This window comes from Anser cygnoides, chromosome 21 (assembly GCF_040182565.1).
Source record: "Anser cygnoides isolate HZ-2024a breed goose chromosome 21, Taihu_goose_T2T_genome, whole genome shotgun sequence".
Classification (NCBI taxonomy): domain Eukaryota; kingdom Metazoa; phylum Chordata; class Aves; order Anseriformes; family Anatidae; genus Anser; species Anser cygnoides.
In genome coordinates this window covers 3165880-3191083 of record NC_089893.1, presented here as the reverse complement: position 1 = coordinate 3191083, position 25204 = coordinate 3165880, and the positions used below count along the sequence as shown (strand labels likewise).

At 54.9% G+C, this 25204-nt stretch overlaps 2 protein-coding genes across 18 annotated transcripts in view; one reads left to right on the top strand and one right to left on the bottom strand.

The window, feature by feature from the left end:
- CEP164 (centrosomal protein 164) overlaps nucleotides 1-15494 on the bottom strand; it is a 40358-nt gene extending 24864 nt beyond the window's left edge. For 2 of the 16 annotated variants that reach the window (XM_066981120.1, XM_066981125.1), the window contains exons 1-10: nucleotides 15310-15492; nucleotides 14122-14222; nucleotides 13638-13749; nucleotides 12988-13198; nucleotides 9963-11636; nucleotides 7362-7520; nucleotides 6258-6386; nucleotides 5766-5843; nucleotides 2907-3017; nucleotides 104-544 (exon numbers count right to left, since the gene is read on the bottom strand). In XM_066981120.1, coding sequence (XP_066837221.1) covers nucleotides 104-544; nucleotides 2907-3017; nucleotides 5766-5843; nucleotides 6258-6386; nucleotides 7362-7520; nucleotides 9963-11636; nucleotides 12988-13198; nucleotides 13638-13749; nucleotides 14122-14203 — 2997 coding nt within the window. In that variant the 5' untranslated portion in view covers nucleotides 14204-14222; nucleotides 15310-15492. Of the gene's footprint in view, nucleotides 1-103; nucleotides 545-2906; nucleotides 3018-5765; nucleotides 5844-6257; nucleotides 6387-7361; nucleotides 7521-9962; nucleotides 11637-12987; nucleotides 13199-13637; nucleotides 13750-14121; nucleotides 14223-15156 lie in introns of all 16 variants that reach the window. The other 14 variants (XR_010826148.1, XM_066981121.1, XM_066981122.1 and 11 more) reach the window with 14 other exon arrangements.
- A 294-nt stretch (nucleotides 15495-15788) lies between these two features.
- On the top strand, nucleotides 15789-24946 carry BACE1 (beta-secretase 1). 2 transcript variants are annotated; one of them, XM_048063485.2, is made up of 10 exons: nucleotides 15789-16185; nucleotides 18825-18913; nucleotides 19098-19314; nucleotides 19771-19908; nucleotides 20056-20190; nucleotides 20514-20615; nucleotides 20747-20896; nucleotides 21009-21180; nucleotides 21291-21566; nucleotides 22242-24946. In XM_048063485.2, the coding sequence occupies exons 1-9, from the start codon at nucleotides 15937-15939 to the stop codon at nucleotides 21530-21532; spliced, it is 1494 nt and encodes a 497-aa protein (XP_047919442.2). In that variant the 5' UTR covers nucleotides 15789-15936; the 3' UTR covers nucleotides 21533-21566; nucleotides 22242-24946. The 2 variants fall into 2 exon arrangements, with proteins under 2 accessions (XP_047919442.2, XP_066837251.1); XM_066981150.1 differs by having other exon boundaries at nucleotides 21291-24946.
- Nucleotides 24947-25204: the final 258 nt, after the last annotated feature.

Sequence of the window (25204 nt, the reverse complement as noted above, 5' to 3'; positions counted from 1 at the left end):
GTAAGTGTTCCAAGTGCTTCCCTGAATCAAGGCCCTACAAAGCAATGGGAAGAGCCACAGCAGATTCCACACCAAACCCAATCCGTGCAGGCAGGTCTCTTACTTTGCCAGCATCCAGCCTGCTGTCTGTTTTCAGATCAGCTGCTTCTTCCCTCATTTCATTTACTATATTTTCATCAACAGACACGGTGTCAATGGTGACAGCCAGGCTTGCCAGCTGATCTGCCTCAGCAGCTTCAGCATCTGGAGATGCAGCTCTGGGTTGCACGGGACTGCCGGGCACATCTGTCCCTGTTGCTTTCCTTTCCTCCAGAGACTGTGGCAGCTCATCAGCTGCCGAGACGTCACCTTCCACCTCAGCATCTTTCTCGCCCAGTAGTTCATTCCCAGCGAGTTTCCCACCAGAATCCTCTTTGTTCTGGCCAGAAAGGCTACCGTCAGCATCTCCGGAAAGGACTTTAACCGGCGTTGGAGGGCATGCATCATCAGCATCCAAGGAAGACTCTTGCCCTTCTTCAGCACGTCTTGATTTTAAAGACTCCTTCTAGGCAACAAGTCAAACACAATTATAGCTACAACATTCTTTAATCCCTTCTCTGGGAAGATGCTGGGGTGAAAATAGTATGGGTTCTTCTGCAGCAAGAAGCAAAAAAATCACAAAGCTTTGGGTGACCTCAACAAGACCAATTTGACTTATTTTCATACCGTCCATCTCAAAGGAAAGGAACGTTAAGATAAACCCACTCATTTCCTGGGGTTGAGACTTTTTTTTTTACTCTATTGTTTTTGTATTCATGGGGTCTCAGCACTAGCAGTGTCTGTTGCAGGGATCATCAGTCCCTGGGAGCACCTTAAATGCTCTGCAATAGGCTCATCCATGCTTTCACACCGAGTCTGTTCAGCGAGAGATGGAAGCTTGCAGGAGAATTACCAGATATTTAACTTCTGCCTGAAATAACTAGAGAAGGGTAGGCAGGATGCAGCCACCCCACCATCCAGTGGCACAAACTTACAGGCAGGCCCTGATTTAAGCTGCCACTCTGAGCTCAGAGCAAGACCAGGACCAGCTAATGTTCTAGGCTAAGAAATGGCAGAACCCACTGGCCCTGGGAAAAACAATCCCAAGAGCTTAGTCACCCAAAGGTTTGGCTGCCTCTCCCAGCAGTGGGGAGGCCCACAAAACTGACAATAAAAAGCGTGATAGCCAGGAGGAAGCAGGAAAAGGTTCCCTCATCAGTATGCAAACAAAACTGCTAGCACTTCCTATTTTCTCGCTGTTTTATTAATGCCGTGGTGTCTTGTCAAACATTAGCTGCATCCTGTGTACAGCGTGTACCATACACAGACTGCATATTTTAACGATGTATTTTTATCAAAGTGCAACTGGAATGCTGTCAGTTTTAAACACGGAGCTGCGGCAAACCGAAGGGATGTCTTGGACATGTCATTTGTCTGCGAGACCTTCTCAGGGCTGAGAGAATCATCAATCAAACCAGAGGGGAGGACAGAGAAATCAAATCACTGGATACTTTCCAAAAAAACTACAGTTCAGAGACTCACCTGCAATTTGCCAAGTAATAAATGAAAGCTTACGGCCTGTTTCCAGCCCAGTGCCTGGTTAGCGAAGGCTCACAAACACCATTGAATCACTAGCCAGCCACACGAAGCTCTCCAAAGGCCTTGATAACACCTTTGGTCCAGAACGCAGACAAATTTGTATGCAGGTCTCATCTCTGCAGTGATCCTCCAGTCGGCCCATCTTTGCTATAATTCCTCTTATCTGGGGATAAGCATGTCTGGAAAGACCAGTCACTGATTGTGCTCCCCTTTGGATAGTTTGGTTTTAGAGTTTTTATGAGAACCTTCTCCCAGGACATCTGACAATGCCCAAGAAAAGCTACGCCAGATGAGACCAACCAGGATTCTTATGCTTAAAAAGAGGAAACAGGTGTTTCCCTTTGAGGGGCACACACGACAATATACTGATGTGTCCTTTAATACTGTGCGCACAAAAAGATTTCTCTCCAGGCAAATTCACCTCAGTTACTAGAATATCCCAGAATAACCTCTTTAGCTGGTAGAACCCTATTTTAAGGACAGATGCAGACAAGACTTTTGTTAACATTACGCCTTAATGATCACTAGTGCAACTCACACAGTTCCCCCTTCTGGAGAATCAGATACACAGGTGGAAGGGAAGGGAGGTTTTCCTTCTGTCAAAAATAGACGGTGGATTTTCTGTGGATTTCAGAGCTAGGAAGAGTCAGCCAGGCTATAATTGGCTTTAGCTGATCTTTTCACAAGCTGTAACACATTTTACCTGTAGCTGAGTGACACTAAAAAATATGAAATTTCTCCCTATCAAATATATTGCTTCCAGACTTCAAGTGATCAGCATAAGTGGGGGAAAACAAAAAAACACATGGGGACCAGCTTTTAGAAAGGCATCCAATTCAGAGACAAACAATCAGCATAAACAGCAGACACCAAAACTGAATCCTACTCATCTCAGGAAAATCCAAAGCGGCACAGTCATCCTGTGTAACAGCTTGAACATGAGAGATTACGACACAAACCTTCACCATCTTTCTATCTCTAAAAAGGGGGAAAAAAAGAAAAATACTCACACTGCATACAGAACTCCTTTGAAAGCTGAACGTGCTTCCTGTTTTCAGGATGTTCTCAGGCAGAGAAGCACAGAGTGGGATAGGTCTGGCAGACCTCATCTGGGAAGCATTTGTTCTTTATGTTTGCACCCCTCTCCATAAATATCGTACTTTAACCAGCAAGAGAAACAAGCCAAGCAACTATGAGATCCACACCACAACACTGGAAGCTGCCTATGGCATGCAGAGCTCAATGACATCATGCAAGCGGGACCGTGATGTCAGAGAGCCACTCGTCACCTCTCTCAGACTGCCAGCTTCCTCTGCGGGGCTCCTCTGGTGCTGGAGACGAGCTTCAGTGACATCAGCTAAGCGGCTGCCACAGTTCTCCTCCTCCGCTTTGCTGCTCTCCTAATGGATGGGGTAACATCTGCTAGCAAATAGTCACACACACCTCTCTGCACTGGTAGGGCCATCCACCCGTGACAAGTCAGCACCCTGTTTGTTCACTGCTGCGTGCACCCAGACAGTGGAAACCCCTCCAGCCGAAGAGCTTTCCAGCCTGGACTCAGGGGCTCACAGCCTCAGATTCCCACACAGCACACTCTCCTTCCCAGCACACGCACACCGGTGCTGCTTCTACTGCTGGCCCGCCCGGTGAACCTCCTGTTCAGACTGCACCAGACTCTTTCCAGATCAAGGCTTGCTCTACTTCCCACAAGTGAGAACTGCTGACTTACTACAGCAGTTCTTCTCCAGGCTTCCCCAGGACGGGAGAGAGCAAGGCAATGAACGCACCAGTCATTCCTCCCCCTTAGCTAGTCATCACTGCACTGATACCTTATGGACGTCTTAATTGCCTTGGAACCAGCAACGCTGCCTCCTGCACATACATCTCTGCACTAAGATGTATGCTGTATTGTGCAATGTTTACTTACAGAGACTGCTCTCTTTCACACGTTTCCATCTGGTAAGAGAGCTCTGCATGTTAATTCCCCACCACATAAAGGACCCCCTTGACTCCAACTGTTTACCCAGAGATTGACCCGTACAGAAGGCAGAGTACCAAAGCTTCCCAAGCTGCAGGCTCTGCAGTTTGCGGATCACTTCTGCTGTCACTGGACCCTCTCTCCACGCACCCAGAGTGAGATGCCTCCAGGTCTTTTCCTCTACTTGCCCCTTTCAGGGGTTCCCAAAGTTCTTTCACATTTTAACAGCAGTCTTGCACATCTGCAGCAACTATTCCATCACGGGAAATCAGGAGGCAAGAAAGCTGGCTTCAGGTGAGAACTAACCCCATGAACAGCCAAGCAAACCAAGCCACCGAGAGGAGGCCCTCTTCCTAAAAGGACATTTGAGCTGTTACATATAAACCTCACACCTCAAGTTCTCCAGCATCTCTTGGGTTTTATTTTCAGTGTTTTTTCCCCAGCTAAATTACTCCTTGCTCCACCAGAGGCCACTGAAAGTGGTAGCATTTCTGTCCGTCTCTGCTTCCTCTCTTCCAGACAGTTGTGTCACATTCAGTGCGGCCTCTACTTTTACCCAACTTCCTTGCATCTCAGTAAGTCACTAAACCCTCACATATTTCTTTTGAGTATGGATGTTCGACACTGATCCGCAGACTACACGAAACCAGCTGTTTTTATCCCTTTACTTGTTAGATTTACTTTCTGTAGGGCTTGTTTTATGAATTCCTTCCTTCTCTCCATTTTGAAAAGAAGCTGGAGAATGGTTTGGGATGCAGGCTGAGAGCTCACTCGTAAGAATGTTTTTCTACTGCCATCTCATGGAGCTACAAGTGAATTATATTTTTCATTGGGGCACTAATATTTTATCAGGACTGAGATATCACCAATCTGATTTACTAGCTTTTGAGACAGAGCCTGGCTGTTGGGCAGCAATTGCCATTTTATAATAGATTCCTGAAGCCCCACCATGTCACTGAAATGCCAGGACAGCTCTTTGCTCCCGGACACATTAACATTTCAGTGACAAATTGGGCTCCAACGGGCTTCTTGTTGTTTGGAGATGAGAGAGTTGAGCCTTTTTTTTACATCCACTTTAACAGAAACCTTTGCAGTTCTTGCCCAGCGCTGTTCAATAGGTTCTCCAAAGTATTTTACAGCTTGATTGTTTTGTGTACTGTGAAAAGGGTGAGGGAAATACTGAAAACGTTTTAAGAGAAATTAATTTGCCTTTCAGATACTGAAACAGAATTTTCAAAGTGATAAGAGAGGATTAATGTCAGCACAAACAGGCTGAATCACTAGAGCTGCTTGCAACGCACTTCACATTGTCCCTTTGTCATCTTAAGCCTGATCACTGCTAAGAAAGTGCTGGCAAAGAATGCACACCCGCAGGGAAAGCAAGATGTCTGCACAAGGCAACACATGTACTAAACTCATTGCTGATGCTCTGAGCCTGAGCAATGGAATTTATCAGCATGCAAAACAGAAAACGGGTTTCACATTACCACACAAAAAAAAAAAGAAAAAAAGAGGCCATATCCAGTCCACAATGAAGAACCTAAGAGATTCTTGTAGAATTGGATGAGAATGTGAGGATGGTGTTCCCAGACTAAATTCCCTTCTCCTCTCTCTAAATGAGACCACTGCAATTTCAGCAGAGGACGAGCCTTCCTTCTACACCGACTGAAAAAAGCACTGAGGAAACAAACCATGCCTCTTCCTCACCAGTCCTTCCTCCCACAACGGGCACAGTGGTGCCACTCAGATCTGAGACCCTCTCCTTTCTGCCCTTCCTTGGAAGAGCTGATTTCTGTCTCGCCCATCACACCTATGCGACCTTCTCTCTTTCTTCATTCAGAAATAATTAAAACTCCACCTTGTGCAAACGTGCAGTCAACTCAAATGCCATCTCTCAGACTGGAAGCATTCTCCTTCAAGCACAAGTCTGCCTTCTGGTACCCACACCATGCCCCTCCACAGCCTGCATCTGGCTTCTCACACATGCTCATACTGCACTCAGCACTGCTGCTGTGCTTTCTCCATCAGCCCCGCTCCAGGCTGTTAATTCTTGTGAATTACAGACATTCATTGGGCACCTTTCCTGCAGCCCATGCGTGGGCAGTGCACTGTCATAGCTCCTCTTCTATCTGGGCAGTTTTACATGCCTGTTTCACATTGTCTTTCTTACCTCAGACTCAAAGCTGCCTCCCAAGGCACTGACATCCATGTGCAGGTTTTTGAACAGTCTTCTTGTCCCACGGAGACTCTAAATGTATTCAAAGAAAGGAAATGGTTGAAATTGAGTTCTGATCTCTGCAATCCCATAGGCCACACCGAAGGAACTTGAGGGTTCATAATTAGTGGAAATAAGGGAGCAGAGCCACAGCAACACACGACAGCAATAAGCCTATAGTCAATTAATCTTAGAAATGCATTGTGGCAGATGCTGATTTATAGAGAGCACAAGGAGAAAAAAGATCAGACACTTTTTGGCAACCAAGCAACACACACAAGAAGTGCAGGGCAACTTAAGGCCTGAAGTTAAACTGAATGACCATGGTCAGTCAGCTGTTAGTGGGGGTAGCAGCACAGTCTTTCATTCCTTGAGGCTCCATGCGTTACAGTTACTGACGTGTAGTAAGAACCAATACACAAACTACAGAACCAATACACAAACTACCTCATTCTCACTTTCTTCCTCTTCGCTTCTCCCTTTATCTAAAGGTACTGTGTTCAGGGAACTCTTCTCTTCACAGACCAATCCCAGCAACTTCTTGGTGTGGCCAGTGGGCTTACAGGGCTCTGCGGGCTGCAAAGTCAAAAAGAAAGGGAAGTCAGAGAACAGGCAAAGTAACAGGGGAGATACAAACCCACTGAAACCCACTGGACTTGGAAAGCTGCCGATGGCAAGAAGTTTTTGAGTTCTGAGAACTTGCTCAGGATTACACAGCTATCCTTGTTTTCCAGAGCCACAGCCAGCTAGGAGATGACATTCGTTACGAGGGTGCACCTTCCTGTTACAAAAAAGAGTCTCCCATCCAAAAGAAGAACATATGCAAAACCTTCCTGTGCCTCCGAACAGTGATTCAGTCACGACCAACTGTAGCAGATGTTTTGTTTGGATCTCTCTGTTGAAGGTAGGGAGTGGCATACAGCTAGTTCCACAGGGCGAACACAATAAAATAAAATGTTTGCACTCGCCAGTGACAATCAGGACTTAAGTCAGCAAAAAAAAACCTTCAGTGAAGATGTTGGATAATGTTATGCAAGTGTATTATTTGATTTATCCTTTAAATAAAAAAAAATACTACATAAAGCATTCTTGATTGATTATCCTGAAGGACACATTCTATAAACAATCAATGTGATTGTAAGTCTTATTTTTATCCAGAAAATGTTCTTTCACTTTCTTTCTCATTAGATAGGAGAGTGGAAATTTTATTTTTTAGATTACATCATCTGTACTGTATGCCATGCTTCATTTGGATCGAAATTAAAGATCACCTAAAATGAACTTAACAGCATTTCAACAGTAACTGAAAATGTCCTTTCTTTAAAGCTGCTAACCGTACAAAATCTGGCACTGGGCTCCCTCGAAATAGCAAAAAAAAAAACAAGCAATAGTTGGGGAAGGTTTTGTTTGGTTTTTTAAACAGTCTGAAGTATTTCAAAGCTGAGGAGAGGTCACAAATACTGCCTTTTAAACCTCTATGTATTGCCAAGCCCGTGACCTCTCGCAGAGCCTGCTTTTCTGGGCATGTTTCCAGAGAAGACAGAGTCTTACCCGAGTTTCTCCTCTGGCTGCAAGACTGGAGTCCACAGAGCTTCCCACGTCCGAGTTCAGTGAACCACGAAGGATGCCAGCTGGAGAAGCCACGGGGCCACGCAACGGAGCAAGGTTCCCCAGGGGCGCCTGCACAGGTGCTAGCGGGGATCCTGAAGACTAGAGGGTGCAAGAGGAGAGCACGGGCTCGCAGTTGACACTCGTTTCAGAACGAAGGCGCTCCCCCGCGCAGACGCTGTCTGCTAACACCGAGCCTACGGCCCAAGAAACCGCTCTCGAGCTAACACCAAACAACTACCAGCACATGACATGCGTGGGGAGTAGCAGCTTGATTTACTCGTATGTTTTGTCTTCCAAAGACCCATCTGAATGCTGTGATCCACCTTACAGCAGCATGGTCATCCGGAAAATAAACAGACATTGCTCCAAAACGGGAGCAAGAGAACAACAACAGCCACACTAACCCACACACCTGCACGCAACCAAACACAGCACCCTCCAGGAGAGGCTCGACACCACGCCACCCTAGGCAACCTCGGCAGCTTCCCTTCCTGCTTTGCCTTGCTACTCTGCACAGCGTGGAACAAGTGCAGGAGAAGCCCCTGACGGCAGAACGTTTCCCACACCCCGCGAGCTGCAATTACCATCTCCAGGCAGAAACCCAGGCTGCCTCCTTACCTCACACCAGTGGAAGTGCACTTTTTCCACCACTACTGAAAGCAGAAAGCAGTTCTGCGGCAGCACATCAGTAAGAACCTCCTGAATACATCTTTACCTTTCAAAGCACAGCAAGAGCCCTGGGAGCCACCCAGCATCCTCACCTCTGAACAATGCAAGCCTGACATTTCGAGCTGTCTTCACCAAGAAGCGGGACCGTTCTCTTTTACTTTGTGGAATTCCCCACCCAAGAAGTCTCGCCTTTGATACACTGCACCGGTTAAACTAGGAGGAGGGGTACGCTAGGATTTTCTCTGTAGCATGCCAGTACAGCCAAGCGCTGTTCCTTCAGCAGAGCACATGCTTATTCATAAATCACAGTTCCTGTACTCTGTGTTAATGCGAAATTACAGACTGAAAACGGAGTTAATTCACTTGCACACTGAGGGACGGGGAGAGAGATGAATGTATACCGATCTTTCTTCCACCAAGTCCCTGCCACGCCAATGGTAACAGAACAAATTACATATTCTGGGCTTAACAAATTATTTCCTACCAGATGGCCATTAACTATGTGTGCAGAGCAGTAGAAGTTAGCTGTCCTTCAGCAAAGATAAACTCACTGCCACTGGGCTAATTAAAACTTTGAGGATAATCTGCAGTTTATCTATATTTATAGGCATAGTTACTATCAGCTAACTGAGCACTAGCACGTACTGTTAATTAGAAACCTAAGCTAGCGATTTGGTGGAGTCACAGATGGGAACCTGCACTAGCAGAGCAAAGCAATTCCTTACCACTACTCAGTGACCTCCCTTATAGGGCTGGGGTTTTTGGTGTTTTGAGTTTTTTGGTTTTTGTTTGTTTCACAGGTTTTGTTGGTGGTGACTGTTTGTTGGTTTGGGGTGGGGGGGATGTTTTCAGAACAAGAGATTTGGTAAATTCTTATTAACTTGAGGCAATTACTTCTTGACAAAGACAGAACAACCTGGAGCGTTCTTCCAGTGACGGGGAGGCTCGGTGCAGAACATATTCCATGGTGCTAGTGTACAAACAGTGTCAGAGAGCTGTGCTACTACCTGCCACTTTCTTCAACCGCTGCAAGCTGAGTGCTGGGTTTATGGAGCGGCACCCCTTCTAATAGCTTTTTTGGGGTGCTTGGTATTCACAGAGGAAGGAGAAAGTTACGTTTATAGATGGTCCATCACACCTGTAAATCATCTTGGTGTCCTAAGACCACAGCACCAGTGGTCCAAGGACTACATTGTGCTAAATTGCACTGCACCTACCTGCAAGTCAATCGCCTGTAACCACTGGGAATAATCCTTCTCTTTAAGGAAAGCTAACTCATTTAAACTTTTTCCTGTTTTTCCTCATTTAAGAGGGAACAGAGACCATTTGTCAAGATACTGGACGTGTACGTGGGAGACCTGGCTTTGATTTACAGCTTCTATATTGCCTTAACCAACTCACTCGCTCCGGGCCTTGAGATTCAGTGAGCAAAATTAGGCTAAAAATAACTTATTTCACTCTCAATTTAGATTGTGGGATTTACAAGAAAAAGATTGAGTTTATACTGTGCTTACCACAAAGGGTCTTAGTGCCATGATTAAAGATGATTTTGTATTCAATATTGCAATCCCATTTGATTGCTGCCCATCACCTCTTTTTTAGTGCTGAAGGCACCTGTCTTAATACAAAATTAATTCAAGATGTAAATTGTACAGTGTTTGCCATGCAAGGAGGATTGCGAACAAAGGATTTTTCATCCTACCTCTTGAGCTTTAGGGAAAGCACTATAACAAATGTCACATTTCCTTATGTAACTTCCAGCAGTCTGCTTTCTCCCTTTGCTCCTGAAAGTTAGCTACAAATCAAGATTTCCCTCTCAGTTCTCCAGAAACGTTTACAACAGAAGTGCCAGCACAAAGGATTTAGTCCTACCTCGTTCCCCCCTGCTCCTTCGCCAACCTCTATTTTGCTGCAATTCTCAGCGGTTTGTCTGGTTTGGGTCACCTCCGCTTCCACGTGCTGACAGAGACTGGTGCTTCCCTGGCAGTCAGCCATCTGACGGAGATACTCAGGGGGAAGCTGCAATTCTTCTGGGACTTTATCTCCCCACGCCCCGGGAGCTTGATCTGTCCTGCCATTTTCTTCCTTCACTTCTGTTTGCACTCCAGCACCGTTAGACTCCTGGGCAGTGCATTTCCCACACGAATCCACCAAAAAACTAACACAGTCAGGTTCTGGGCTGGCACCTTCTTCACGTTCCTGCGACGTGTGGCACGGTTTCATGTCCTTGGAGCTACACTCTCTCTCTGACTTCTCGGCAGGACTTAATATCTGAGACAGGGATGATCCCACGATGGGACAAGGCAGCACAGGCTCTTCTGTGACAGAGTACACGTCCTTCGGTCTCCCAGACTCATTGTGTAGAGAGGAGACTCCCAGTATCTGGGGTGCATTATCGTTCTGAGAACTGTCCAAATCACTGCTATCACACTCTGACATCAAACCACCTCTTTCGTCGTCTTTACAGCCGTCTTTGGCAGATGAAAAAACATGTTTCGACGTAGGATGCACTGCTGAATGAAGACCCACATCAGTTCCTCCCTTTGCATCTATTCCTTGGAAGCAGTGTCGTGTTCCCACGATCTCTTCAGGGGCCGTGGGTAGGCTCCCTAGCACACCATTCATGCTGTCTCCTTTTGTGTCTACTTCTGGTTTCGTCAGATCCATGTGCTTTGAGCCCTCTCTCTCAGGTCTGCTGCTGCTCTCATCGCTCTCGCAGAGACTGATAGCTTGAGCCAAAGCCTCACCACCTTGAACTTTTCTCTTACTTCTGCTCTGAGATACTCTGGTGCGGGAGCTTAGCTCTTCTCGAGCGTGTGGAGCATCAACTGTCTCCTGCAAACCCCAGTCGTTTGTGGCACTGGCATCAAAACGAGTCATTTCAAGGTTCCTGCAGTAAAATCTTTCTTCTCTGGCTTGCAATAAGCTTGGACTTCTTTTCACATCCCCACCAGGTCCTGTAGATTTCTCTCCAGCTGAGAAAGGACGATCAGATTTACGGACACAGTCATCCATCATGTCTTTAATCTTCTGCTTTCCTTTCAGCTTTTCATCAAAGAGCAGGATTTTGTCTTCAGGGGACTCTGGTGGAGTTTTAACATTCTCAAAGTCTTGCGAATAGGATTTCTTTAACACATGCAAAGGTTGTACCGTTGGCCTAACCTCTACATCGTCAGACTGTGAGTCAGAAGAACTGGAACAAAGATTTTCTTGTATTGCCAAAGGTATACCTTGCTCCTGGTGGATGTCTACGTCAAAGCTGCCGAAAGGTGGGCCGTTTCCTAAAACTTTCACCGCATCAGTTAAGGTCTGGCATGACCTGCTGAACTCTGATATAAGAATAGGGTGCAGGTTATCTGGCCACACGTCTGCAAACTGCCTCCACGAATCCGTTACGCACGATGCTCTCCCTTTGCCTTTGTCACAGAGGCCTTCATTTCTAATCTGGCTATCTGGTTCTGGCTCGGGACTCTCCTGCCCAGGGGAAAGAATGGTGCAGGGTTTTTGACAAAAGGGTGTCGAAGGAAGAATCCCTGGCTGCATTTCCTAAGCAGATAAATATTAGCAAATAACAACTAAAACTTAACATGTAACTGTATATATATAACCCTTATTTAAAGTACAACTATATTTAAAGTGATTTATATATAAATCGATGTGCAAATTTTGGAGCACTTTAAGTAATCTGTATGCACATAATAGAAAATACTCAAATCGAAGGCCTGAGGTTTTCTGGGTTGAAGACGTCTGTGCCTTCAGTAATAACACTCTCTTTCCCCACTGATATTTACCTTGTGACTGGCTAACAGAAGGCAGGAAAGAATTGCTATCACTTGGGACCTAAAGCGCATTTGGCTGTGTCTGCAGCTGCCAAAAGCAGAGCAGGAGAGCCTCGCACATCTAAACCTGGGTTCAGTGCCCAGATATCACAGCAATGTATGCATGGAACCTGCATAGGCACCTTTTATTGTCTTCTTCAAAGAAAGAATTTTTTCCAGCACTCCAAGTGTTTTCCAGCTCCCCTCCCTCCACTCACACACACAACTGCAGGATAATAATTGTTCCCTGTCCAAAAGACAGTAAGTCATGAAGAAGCAACAAGCTCAGGTTCAAAGTCTAACACGAAAATGTTTTTAATGCTTTTAAGCTGGAAATCCGTGTTCCAGTTCACCGGAATTCCAAAAGCCAAATGGGCAGCCTGACACTTAGCCAAGGTCCTTGAGAAGAATCCCCCAGAACCTCTGGTCAGTTGTTTGCACAAGCCAGAGGCAACCTTGACTTCATGGGGCAGAGGGTGCACTTGGTATGACAAGACCCCACAGATGGCAAAACAGCCGTCTCAGTCTCCGTGTCTGGTCCTGACGGCATCCCAAAGCGCTGGGTAAGGCCGGCTGGGCAACGGAGGAGGGCAGCCTCCTTCCAGGGGAGCCCCTCTCTTGGGAAGTAGCCTGGGATCTCCCAGAATCTCACAGCTGATTTATAAAACACAAGCCAGGCTTGGGAAGGGGGAGGAGTTTCTGTATGGAAGTGGCTAAGGAAAAAGTCCCAGGACCTTCCTGCCACATGGTGTCTTTACCTTAGCGTTACTAAGGTATTTGGTTATTTGTCTAAATTTCCTTAAGAACAGTCAATATCTGCTACGACTAGCCCAGCAGCCTTGGCCCACTTGCTTCTCAGCAACAATGCTACGGGGCTGTGGCACAGCCACTAGGGGTGTGCCCGCCTAAACCAAAACTTCCCAAGTTTTCTGTGTGTGTGTGACCCAGCAAGCAAGCGATCGCTGTTCCCATCCCAAAGCAGCACCAGTACAGCATCGCCCCCTAATTCACAGCCACTCATCCTCCGCCAGCCTTCTTGCTCCTCCCCAGAGTCACCGCAAGCAGCAGGGCCTACTCACAGTGGGTCGCTTCGGTGACTGCTTATCCTTCTTGTCTTTCTTTTCTTTCTTGTCTTTCTTCTTCTTCTCTTTCTTTTTCAAACCGCCGCGTGCCAGCAGCTTCTTTCGCTCCTGAGTGACAAGTTCTCTGTAGTGGTCATCGCAGGGGTGGTTCCACGTGGACTGGCCGTTAGCAAAGTTGAAGTAGTAGATATCGCCAGTGATATCCTGGCTGCGTAGCAAAAACAGCGGGAGAACATGAAGGAGCAGCACAGCAGCTCTGCGCACGCAAGCAGCAGCTCTATGCTCTGCACAAGGACACGGCTTCATTCAAGGGTTTTTGAAGGCTCTAAAAATATTCCTACTGGGCAACGTGACCACCCTACATTCAGTGATTAGGAGCACCACGTCTCCAAGAACCCAGAGGCATTGGTGTGGGAAGCAGCTCTCCTGGAGACTGCTCATGTCCTTATCCAACTTCTCAAACACCTTCCTTCTTCTTCCACCGCCCCAAGAAGAACTGAGCTCCCCTGCCCCCAGGAAGAGCCTGTGTACGTTATCCTCACTTCCCACCCGGCACCCTGCTCTGCCACCCAAACAGGCAGCGCTCAGCACGAAGGCCAGCAGAGGCCAGCAATCTTACAAAGCAGCTTCTGACAGAGATCTCTCACCAGGGCTTCCACTCGGGTGGTAACGGGGCCACAATGCCTTCCTTGGCCAGCCACATCAGCTCCGGCTCCTTCTCAGGGTCGATCCCGATGTCCCTTGCAAAATCCTGGATTTCTAGGAAACAGAACAGGAATCTGTGGAGCTGGACTACGCCAGGCAGTACGCAACAAAGCCAGCTTCCTCAGCTAAACCGATGGACACAACGGGAAATCCCGATCCTGAAAGGACACTGCTCAAAGCTGTCAGAACAGCCCTGTGTGTCAGTGAGCGTCCTGCCAGGCTGGTGAAGCAGGGAGACGGAGGCTGCGAGCTGTCAAATATCCTTGCCAATCAAAAAGCTAATTTTTCAGCTCTACATGAAATTCCATTTTTTTCTGCCCTCTTGGCTCATGCTCTCCCCGGCTCCCATTTCCTTGATACGCCCAGAAATGGTTTGGCAAGCTTGAGCCCCTTACTGCGGCTCCCAGGAGGACAGGCATCTGCTACCTTGTTCGCTGGGAATGTACGTCTCGTCGTAATCTTCTTCCAGGATGAGCTGGTCACCAATGCGTACCATGGCTCCTGCCATGGCTCCCTGCACCTGGCAGCTGGAAGGAAACAACCCAAAAATCACAACGAACAACCGCAGTCAGGCAGAAGCAAAGCTCCCTCGTCACACAGTGCGTGGCAAAGCCCCAGAAGGAACTCAGCGCTGGGGCCGTGGAGGGGAACGGGGTGCGCTGGGGGTTCCAAGCATGGATGCAGACGGGAGGAACAAAGCGCAGGCACCTGGAACTGATGGGGCTTGGGAAAGGCAGGAGGGCACGGGTAAAGCACCGTGCAACAAATCACAGCCTAGGGGCTAATTAACGTCACCAAGCAGGGAATGATGTTACGTTGTTTGTAAGCACGCTTCCACGCCTCTCCTACAAAAGGTAAAGACCACCTGCACTTAATTTTGGCTTTTTAATTATTCATTTAGTAGTGGAGACAGAGCCCGCCTGCTGGCTTTGCACTGCTGGGACACGCGGTGCGGGGCAGGGCCAGGACCTCTCCCCCTTCACACTCCTGCACCTCTTCTGAGGCCAGGGGGGAAGGAGCTCCCCGGATCACCCCTCGCCACGGGGCCCGCGGCACCCGAGGGAAGGAAGACGTGGTGGGGCTGAGCTCCCCGCTCCGCTCCCAGTGCGGCCCTGCATCAGAGACCCCCACGTCCCAGGGGCTGCAGCAGCAGGGAGCCACGCTGACGCTGACACAGAAGTTTCTACAGACAAGCCGAGCGCCTGCTTCGGGCAATTTTAAACGGGTTCAAGGGGCTGGGAGGAGAAGGAGCAAGGAGAAGGAGCAAGCAAGCAGCTTTGCCCGAACGCAGGGCAGCGCTCCGAGGCCTCCTTGGGCTGAAGCGGCGCTGCCCGGGGACGGGCGGGCTTCTGTCAGCGCCCTGCTCGCCCCGGCCTCCCCCGGGGAGCTGAAAAAACTGCCCCCCCCCCCCCCATCCCCTGCCCCCCGTGAGCGCCCCCCCGTCCCCCGCCCCCCCGTTACCGGCCCCTCAGAGCCGCCGCGGCTCCCTCACGCCGCCCGCAGCCCCGGGGCCGGGCCTCGGGGGGATCGGCCGGGCCTGGGGGGCTGTGCGGGGCGGGGGGCGGCTGGGGCCGGGGTTACCGGTACCGGGGTTACCTTGGTTACCGGGGTTACCGGTTACCGTGGTTACCGGTCCCGCGGTTACCGTAGTTACCGGTCCCGGGGTTACCGGTGCCGGGGTTGCCGTGGTTACCGGTGCCGGTCCCGGGCCCCGCCGCCGCCCGGGCCCGCTCCGCAACCGCATCCGGGTCGCGTTGCCCCTGGCAACCGCGCGTCCCGCCCCCTCCCGAGCGCCATTGGTCCCCGCGGGGAGCCGCCCGGCGTCCCATTGGCCAAAAGAAGGGCGGGCGGGGCGGGAGCCGCCCCCGGTGCCTGCTGGGGGCTGTAGTCCGGGCCGAAGCGGGGTGCCGCAGCGCGTCGCCATGGCGACCCCGCGCCGGGCACGGGGCCCCGCGGCCCGACCTAGGCCCGGAGCAGGCCCCGAGCGGGCCCCGCTCCTCCGGGCCGGGCCGGGCGGCTCCGTTCCGTGCCCGGAGCGCTTCCGCCGGCGGCGGGCGGGGCGACGGCGTCCGGAGCGGGCGGGCGCAGGGGCGGGGAGCGTCGCTCCGCCATGCCCGCCGCCCCGCTCGGCCCCGCGCCGCCTGCCCGCCCCGGCGCGGCCGCCCGGCCGAGGCGCGGGGCGCTGCGGGCCCGCTGAGGGCGTTGGGAGCCGGGGGGCGGGCAGCCCCCCGCCGCGCGGCCATGGCTCCCGCCTGGCCCTGCCTGCTGCTCTGCCTCGGCGCCGCGGCCCTGCGAGCCGGCCCGGCCCCGCCGCGCATCCGCCTGCCGCTGAGGGGAGGCGCGGCCCCGCCGCCGGGCCCCCGGGCTCGCCGGGCCCCGGAGGAGGAGGCCGAGCGGAGGGGGAGCTTCGTGGAGATGATCGATAACCTGCGCGGCAAGTCCGGCCAGGGCTACTACGTGGAGATGACGGTGGGCAGCCCCCCGCAGAAGGTAAGGGCCCGGCCCCCGGCCCCTCTGCACCCAAAGGTCCCCGCCAGGGCTCAGCCTCCCTGGGGAGGGGACCCGCAGGGCGGGAGCCCCATCAGCCCCGGGCTCTTGTTGTCAGCACCCCTCGCATCCTGGGGACTGCCCTGCCTGCCCTCGAGCACCGTTTTCGGGGTGCCCGAGGGTCGGGAGGCACGCTGAGGGCCGTGTGCCGGCCTCGCAGCCCGGAGGAGCCAGCTCCTCCTCTCTGTTACGGGTGAGATCGCGGAATTCCCTGCTGTCCCGTCCTTTTGCACCTGGACACCCACACCCGCCGCCGTCAGCATTGAGTTTGGCCCGCCAGGGTGCCAGTGAAACGCCTGGGGGCCGCGTTTCTTCACGTGCACGGCCAGGTTCCGTCCTTCTGCCGCCCACGGTGTAGGCCGGCTCTGCCAAAACTCCCCGTGCCCACGTAGGCTCGGAAATAGCGGCTGGCTTCTCTGCGTGCACCTCTTGCACGATCTGCCTCCTTCCTCGGGTGCCCAGCACGTTTTTGCGCCGGGGGTGCGCTCCCAGCGCTGGGAACGGCAGGGGAAAAGCAGCAAAAGGAGCGGTTCCCCCCGGCCGGGGGGTTCATACCGCCGTCACAGAACATCACGCACAGAAATCAGGTCCCTCGAGGCGGTTTCGTGTTGTCCGTGGGTCTTTAGGATGTGTTTTTCTGCTCTGGCAGGGTGCGTTTAGGGAGAAGGGAGATTATTTCTGAAATCTGGTATTAAATGTGATTTCATCATCCAGCCCTACTGGAGCTCTTGCCTGGAACCTGCCATGTGTCGCAGCTGCCAAACAATTTCAGTGAGAACCACCTGTTCCCGGGCACTCGTGGATTTCAGAAACAGCCCCCCGTTCGGGCAGCACCTCCCAGCCTTGGCCTCCTGCCAGCCGTGGATGTGGGGTGTGTGCGTGTGCCTGCGTGCGTGCGTGTCCGTGTGCTGGAGCAAAATCCCTCCAGGCATTTTAATGGGATTAAAAGACTCACGTGAAAGGGAACGTTTGTGCATAGGCAGGAGATCGGGGAGCACGGTGCGCGTTTATCCGGGAGGATGCGTGCGTCCCCTCCGAAGGCCCACGTGCAGCCCACCGCACCCCATCACCAGCCCACCTCCCTCCTTGCCTTTCCTTTCCGCCTTCCTGCTGCTAACGAGGGAGCCCCTGCGTTCCGTCGTGCTTTAATTTTGCCTGCAGAGCCTCTGTCAACAACGAATTCCTCACTCCCCCCGTCCCTCGGCGGGTCGGTTGCGCTGCACGCTTGCGCCCGTGCCACCGGCACCGGCCGATCCAGCCCAGCACCGGGAGGAGGGCGGCAGCGGAGCAGCCAGCGCCAGCTCCGGGACAGATGGCAGAGGCTCGGAGCCACAGCCGCCCGACCTGTCCCCCCCGCCACCCCACGAGTGCTGCTGCCGAGGCGCCCGGCGGGGCCGTCACATCCAGGGAGCTGCGGGCGGGTTCGGGAAGCAGCCCTGCCACGCGCGGCCCGGCCTCGCTGGTGCACGCCGCGTCCTGGGCTGAGCCTGAAGGGTGCGGGTGCGACGCGTGCGACAGCGAACCCGAGTCAGCAGAGCAGGGCCTGCGAGCTCCCCCCCCCCGCCGCTTACGCCGGCACAAAAGGCTGCACGTGGCAGTGCCGGTGAGAGCCTGGGGGGAGCAGCTAGGCTCGGGGCGTGCATGCGGGTCCTGGGGAGCCGCAGGTGGCCCCAGCTTCCTGACGCCGTCGTCGTTCTCGGCGAGGCGAAGTCTCCCGAGCAAAACCCCCTTCTCGCGTCCTCCCAGCTCAGCAGGTCTCTCTCCAGGGAAACGCCTCCCCGGGCGCCCTGGAGATGAGCCCCAGCTGCCGGTGGGGCAGGGGGGGCCGCAGGCGGGGATCGTGGCCCTGCGGGATGTTTGCCAACCCTGCCTGGGAGCTGCTAAGCCAGGGCAGCGGCAGAAATGAAGCGGGAGCAGAGCTCAGCATATGGACGGCCGATTAGCGGCCCCAGCGATCCGTGGCAGCTCGTGTACCAGCAGTCCTCTCCCCCCCCACCCCGTGCTGGGTGAGCAAATCGCATTGCATGGCAGGGGGAGCCCGGGGACCCCGTCTTGGTGCTGCCCCCTCCAGCTGGGGGTGCCCAGCGCCGGTTGCAGGGCCCGAGGCCGCGCCGGGCAGGGCAGGGGAGCTCAGGGTGTTTGCACAGAGCCTGGCGGTGTTTGCTCTCTGTGCAGCAGCCTGGTGTCACTGACTCCTGCCCCGGCACCGAGTCCTCTCTTGCACAACTGCTCCGAGCCGTGCTCAGCTCAGCCCCTCCTGCGCTCCCCAGGCGCAGCAGCCCCCCCCGGGCAGCCCCCCTGCCCTGCCTCCGCCTGTCCCAGCACCCCAGGGGGGGCAGGCGCAGAGCCCTGCCTCTTCTGCCGGCCGGGGGCGAGCGGGACATGCCCTGGCCGGGAGGGCAGAGCCAGGCTCGCCGCCGAGGTGAGGCGCAGAGGGCTGGGAAGCACAGGGCACGGCAGCCCCACGGCGCGGGGACGGGGAGGGCATCACTCGCCTGCGGTGCCGAACGGAGCTGGGTGCTGCTGGGTGCAGCCTGGGTCCCGCGGCAGTGGCGAGCTCCCTGTCTCTCTTCCTTCTCCAGCTGAATATCCTGGTGGACACCGGGAGCAGTAACTTCGCCGTGGGAGCTGCGCCTCACCCCTTTCTCCGGAGATACTACCAGCGGCAGCTGTGAGTACGCTGCGGGGCCAGGGGCTGGGGGAAAACGGCCCGGCCGCCGGTCCTTGTGCCCATGACCCAGCCCCGCGGGTGATCTCACGTCTTGCTGGGCGTCGGGCCAGACCCGGCCCCCAGACACCCACAGGCACCCGCTCCTCTGCCCTGCTTTCACTCTGGCTCTTTGACACCGCTGCAGGTCCAGCACCTACCGCGACCTGCGGAAGGGCGTGTACGTGCCCTACACGCAGGGCAAGTGGGAAGGGGAGCTGGGCACTGACCTCGTCACCATCCCCCACGGCCCCAACGTCACCGTCAGAGCCAACATCGCTGCCATCACCGAGTCGGACAAATTCTTCATCAACGGCTCCAACTGGGAAGGGATCCTGGGGCTGGCCTACGCTGAGATCGCCCGGGTGAGCGCTGGGCGCGCTGGGGCCCTGCTGCCCCGCGGACAGGCTGCCTGCACCTCCATCCCCACCTTGCTCCGGCTTTGCGGGCACCTCCAGCCACCCAGAGCGGGGCCTTCAGGGCCAGCTTCCCGGGAGCTGAGCAGCGTGAGACCTGCCTGCCAGGCGCCACCCCGCAGCACCCTGTGAGCGCGGAGGGGCTCGCGCACATGCGGGCGGCCCGGGGCGTCCCGTCCCAGCACAGCACGTCTCGCCCAAGGGTTCAGATCCCCTCCTAGCTCCGCTCAGTCCCAACGGGCTGCTGACGTTGAGCCCTGCCCCAGCAGCGCGCAGAGACGTGATTCCTGGGGGGCACAGCGAGAGGACATCTCCCGGCTGTCCTCCCCCAGGCGTGGAGAGCCCCTGGAGAATGGGCAGCACTGACGCATCCCTGCCCTGCCTCTGCTTTTCTCCTCCCACCAGCCCGACGACAGCCTGGAGCCCTTCTTTGACTCCTTGGTGAAGCAGACCCAGGTGCCCAACATCTTCTCCCTCCAGCTTTGCGGGGCAGGCTTCTCGCTCAACGAGACGGAGGCCCTGGCCTCAGTGGGAGGCAGCATGGTGAGTGGTGTGGAGCCAGCGCGGTGGGGGGAGGCCGGGGCCTCCTCCTGCGACGCAGTGGTCCCCGAGGGCAGGGCTGGCCACGTGGGGCTGCTCTGGCTGGAGGTGGCGACACGTGGCGGCAGCACCTTCCCGTCCCCGTCGCAGATCATCGGTGGCATCGACCGCTCGCTGTACGTGGGTGACATCTGGTACACGCCCATCCGCAAGGAGTGGTACTACGAGGTGATCATCGTCAGGCTGGAGGTCAACGGGCAGGACCTGAACATGGACTGCAAAGAGGTGACGGGCACCAGGGGAACCGGCCCGGTTTTGTTGCTGCTGCCGGAGGCGTTTGTGCTTCGATTACGGCTAATGTCACCCAGGGCAGCGAATGCTGTGGGTGCCTGTGGTTCAGGGGCTCGTTGTTGAAGGAAGCTGAGGGCAGCAGGCTGCTCGAGACCAGAGTCTGGGCTGTGGCGATGGGCTCAAAGGAAGCAGAGCTTGGCCCTGGCCCAGCCTCAGTAGCTGTGCAGGGGTAGCCAGAGCAGCCAGGTGCCGGGAGGGAGGAGAGGAGCTGGGCTGGGGCGTTCAGTCTGGGTCACTCTTCCTCTCGCTGCCCCCAGTATAACTATGACAAGAGCATCGTGGACAGCGGGACCACCAACCTCCGGCTACCGAAGAAGGTGTTTGAGGCTGCGGTGAAATCCATCAAAACAGCTTCCTCGGTCGGTGTGGCCCCTGAAAGCAGCCCCGTCCCCGGTGTGGTGCTGCGGGCAGGGTGGCTGCCCGTCACCAGCCCCAGCATCTCAGCTCTCTGCCCGCACGGCCCCGCTCACCTCCCCTTTCCCTCCGGCAGACAGAGAAGTTCCCAGACGGCTTCTGGCTGGGGGAGCAGCTGGTTTGCTGGCAGGTCGGCACCACCCCCTGGCACATCTTCCCTGTCCTGTCCCTCTACCTGATGGGGGAGGCCACCAACCAGTCCTTCCGCATCACCATCCTACCCCAGGTGAGTGCTGAGCAGGAGAGCGGCCGGGAGCTGGTCTGCGCGGGGTGGGCACAGCTCCCTGCCCGGCACGTGCATCCCTGGGACAGAGCTGACGGCGCTTCCCTTCGTGCAGCAATACCTGCGGCCGGTGGAGGATGTGGCCACCTCTCAGGACGACTGCTACAAGTTCGCCATCTCTCAGTCCTCCACCGGCACCGTCATGGGCGCTGTCATCATGGAGGGCTTCTACGTGGTCTTCGACCGCGCCCGCAAGCGCATCGGCTTTGCTGTCAGTGCCTGCCACGGTACGGGACGGGCGAGGGAGGGGAGCAGGGAAGGAGCGGAGCCAGAGGGAAGGGATGTGGGCGCGCAGCGGTTTCACGGTGACCAGAGCCTTGCCTTATCCTGCCCGCAGTGCACGACGAGTTTCGGACGGCCGCAGTGGAGGGGCCCTACCTGCACTCCAACATGGAGGACTGTGGCTACAACATCCCGCAGACGGACGAGTCCACCTTGATGACCATCGCGTACGTCATGGCAGCCATCTGCGCCCTGTTCATGCTGCCCCTCTGCCTCATGGTGTTTCAGTGGCGCTGCTTCCACTGCCTGCGGCGGGACCACGACGACTTTGCCGACGACATATCCTTGCTGAAGTGACACCGGAGCTTGGGGGCAGTCCCGGGGCCCGCAGGTGAGGTAGCAGGGCAAGGAGAGGTAGGTCCTTTTTCTGGAGGCAGGACAGCAGCGTGGGGAGCTCAGACAGTCAGCCGAAGCCCTTCTGGCCCCAGGGGACGCTGTGCCCTTTGGGTCTAGCGGGCCAGGAGTGACCCACTGCCAGGAGCAGGCCAGCCTCGAGGTTAGGCCCTTGTGTCCCTGGGTCACCGTCGCCTAGGGCAGCATTTGGGTAGCAGGACAGGAGAGGGAACACCAGCACTGGGGAGCAGGCGGAGATCTGATCCCTTTAACGTTAGGATCCCCCTCTGTGCTCCAGGGCTTTGCCCTGGTTCCTGACACCAGCCACCCCTTGCTGACCTGTAGCTGGCCACCAGCACGTGTTCAGCGTGTGCTTGCAGCCTGTGGGGAAGCAGCATGTGCAAGGGCAGCCATGGGAGCCCCAGGTTTCAGCTGCTTTTATCTGAGACCTGCAGAAACAGTGTGGGAGCTGGGGGGTGACAGCACAGCAACCCTGTCCCACCTGCAGCCCCTGGTAGGGCCGGGTACGGGTCTCTGCTCCGGTACGAGGATGAGCTGGGCTTCCCCTAGCTGTCCTGCCCAGGCCTGCCAAGCGTGACAGAGTCAAACTGATGAGCCATCCCATGTCTGTCCCCTTCCCCCTCACCCCGTCCTGCGTATCTGCCCTCCTCAGCCTGCTCCGCAGGGAAGCTGCTGGCCTGGGCCCTCCGTGTAGTGACGTGTGTGCATGTGCGCTGTGGCTGTGCCTTCCCCACGCAGCTCCCCTCCCCTGGACGCCTGGGAGCTGGACTCCAGCGAGTGCACCTCCAGAGCCTCCAGCCCCAGCCCCGGGCTTTTGGGAAATAGCCCACGGTGCCAGCCTGGAGCTGCCCGGGGCCGTGGGAAGGCAGGCAGGGGGCTTTCCTAGCGGCTGCTCCCATCCTGCTGCTCTCCTGTATACCGCTCGCTCTAACATTTACTGTGGCATTTCCCTGCCCTCCCGGCCTGTCCTCCCTCTGCTGCCGGCCCCAGGCTCCCTGCTCACCCTGCCCTGGCTGCCTCCCAGGATGGGCAGCATCCTCCCCCGGCTCCTTCCGATCACCACGTCCCCTCTGGGGACCGGGAACCGCCTCACCTCCATTCCAGCACCGACAGCATTTGCCGCGTAGAAGCTGGTGGCTGCTGCCCTCTGGGCCCGGGGACAACAGCCTCTGCTCCGGGACACGGGGCTCTCCTCCCTGCGCTTCGCAGCCCTCGGACTGCACGGGGAACGAAGGAAGGAGCTTTCCCCTCGCGCGCTGCACAGCCTGGAACAAGCAGAAACTGAGCGCCGGGAGGCAGCCGAGCGCTGAAGCCCAGCGCCAGCCCGTTTCCCCGGCCCACTCGCCTGTTTGAAAGCCATAGGGGAGCCAGTGCCGGGCTCGGTGGCCCCCGCCTGCAGCCGCTGCCTTGCCTCGCCTCACCAGCCGGCCAGAACCGCGGCGGCTCTGTGCTGCTGCGCTCGCGCCACGCGTCCTCGCGCCCCGGCACCAGACACGCTCGGACCCGGGCTCCTGCTCTCAAGGCATGAGACACCCCGGCAGCTCTGGGCAACGGGAGGTGGCTCTGGGGACTGCAGCGGTTATTATTTTTTAAACACGTGGTTGTATTTATTATTTTAGGGGGTTGTTTGTTTTTTTGTTTGTTTTTTTACAATGCAAGTCACTGGTAGTACAGCTGCGCAGAATCAAGGCGTGTATATAGCAGGTCCGTACTGCACCCAGGGGTACAAATAACGGTCGCTTCTCACCTGTACAAAATTTACATATAGCTATATTTTTAATTCCAGCGCTGAAAGCCACTGTTCCAAACCCACCGTTAGGGGATTTGGTCCTGTTCTGTTTTTTTTTCAATACGTTTAGCCCTCTGCTCAGTCCTAGGGCCTTGGCCACCACCCAAGCCCAGGGCTCGCTCGGCAGCGGCACGCTTGGATGGAAGCACTTTATGGATCGTGGGCGACCTGGAGTTGGTTTCAGAGGCAGTAGTGCGTGTAAGGGATCTGGTGGTAACGACGGAGGGGTGCAGGAGGAGGGCACAGCTAGATCACAGCATGGTGGTTCTCAAGCTGAAAGGACACGTGGCAGAGGAGGCAGTTTTGCCCTCAACTTGTTCATAGAGCAAAGGGAGGACTTTACGGAGTGAAACAACCCTCCCTTTCTTCCTCTGTCAGCCCCCCCCTGCAGTCCCCTCCTCCCTTCCCCAGAGCACATGCTCTTGAGCTTGCAGACAGTCGATACCGCTCAGTTTCCTTACTTCTCTGCCTCAGCCTGGGACGTGGAAGTGCTTTGTTTTTAGCCGTGAGATTCACTAACTAAAAAGGCAACGTTCACCCGCAAACGAAAGTCAGAGCTACCTGTGGTGCTGGGGCCTGGGCAGAGCTGAGCCCCGAGTTCAGCTGGGGACAAGGGCTGGAGCATTACAAGCCTACAGTAATCACCAGGGTTAAAGCTCATTAACGAAATCCTTCACTTAAATATTTCTTCAAAAAAGCAGTGAGGGAGCCAGTGAGCGAGGCAGGAGAAAGCACAGCGTAGGAGACCACAGAAGAGGCAACCCAGCCCTAACACTGGGAACTGCCCCGACAGCCCCTTTACACGCACCCCTAAACCACCCCCCTTTGCTGGGTCTGGAAACAGCCTCCAGTTCCCGTGCTGTGCTCCCAAACTCTGCTCGTCCAGCAATTCAGCTCCAGCGCGAGGGCAAAGTTATGCAATTGCAGAGTGCACACAGACCTCCACACCCTTGTGCCTGCCCAGGACCCTCCCCAGGATCCCAGAGACTCTGTTGTGGACCACTGCCTTAAAACGTGCTGACAAGCGTGTGTGCGCATGTGTGGAGAGATTCAGGCTATGGCCAAATTCAGGCGCGCCGTAGGTACCCTGGCAGTGCCTGCACTGACCAGCCCCGAGGCAAAGCTGCTTCTAGCAGCACTGAATTTGTGCTACAGACTGCAGAAAAAAAAAAAAAAAGGAAAAAACCTACAGAGTAAGCGCAAGATTTTAAGTGGTGCTGAGCACCTCGTGATCCCACCGAAATCCATGGAGAAAGGGTTGGTGCCTCAGCCCGTGTTTTAGGAGAAAGTACAGGAAAGGGAAAACTAGAATCTGCAACTGGTTGGTTATCCTGAGCTGCAGCACAGCCAAATTTGTTCACGCCCCAGTGCTCCTTCCCCAGGACCCGGAGTTACACCAGGAAACACCAGGTGAAAGCGTGTGCAGGACTCTGCCCAGCGGGAGGAGGGATGGGGCTGGCCGCCGCAGGCTGCCGCTGTAGACTCCAGTACTCTGTAACCTATCGTCTGTGTAAGAACAATGAATGTTAACACGGTAAATTATTACATTAAAAAGAAAAAGACAAAAATACTTCTCACCTAGAACCTGTTCATTGCTAAGAGGGGAACTATCCAGAGCACGAGCAGCCCCAGATGGACGTGGCGTGGCAGGGGACTGCTCGGCTGGGGCGTGGTGATGCGAGATGTCCTGCCAAGGGGAGCGGCTGTGGTAAGCGTGGAGCTGGTGGGAGCGCTGCCCCCAGGGAAGAATACGCGCAGCTAAGGGGGAAGAGGCAGTCACAGCAGCCCCCCAGCAAGGAGGTTTTGCTTTAACACGTTAGAAAGGA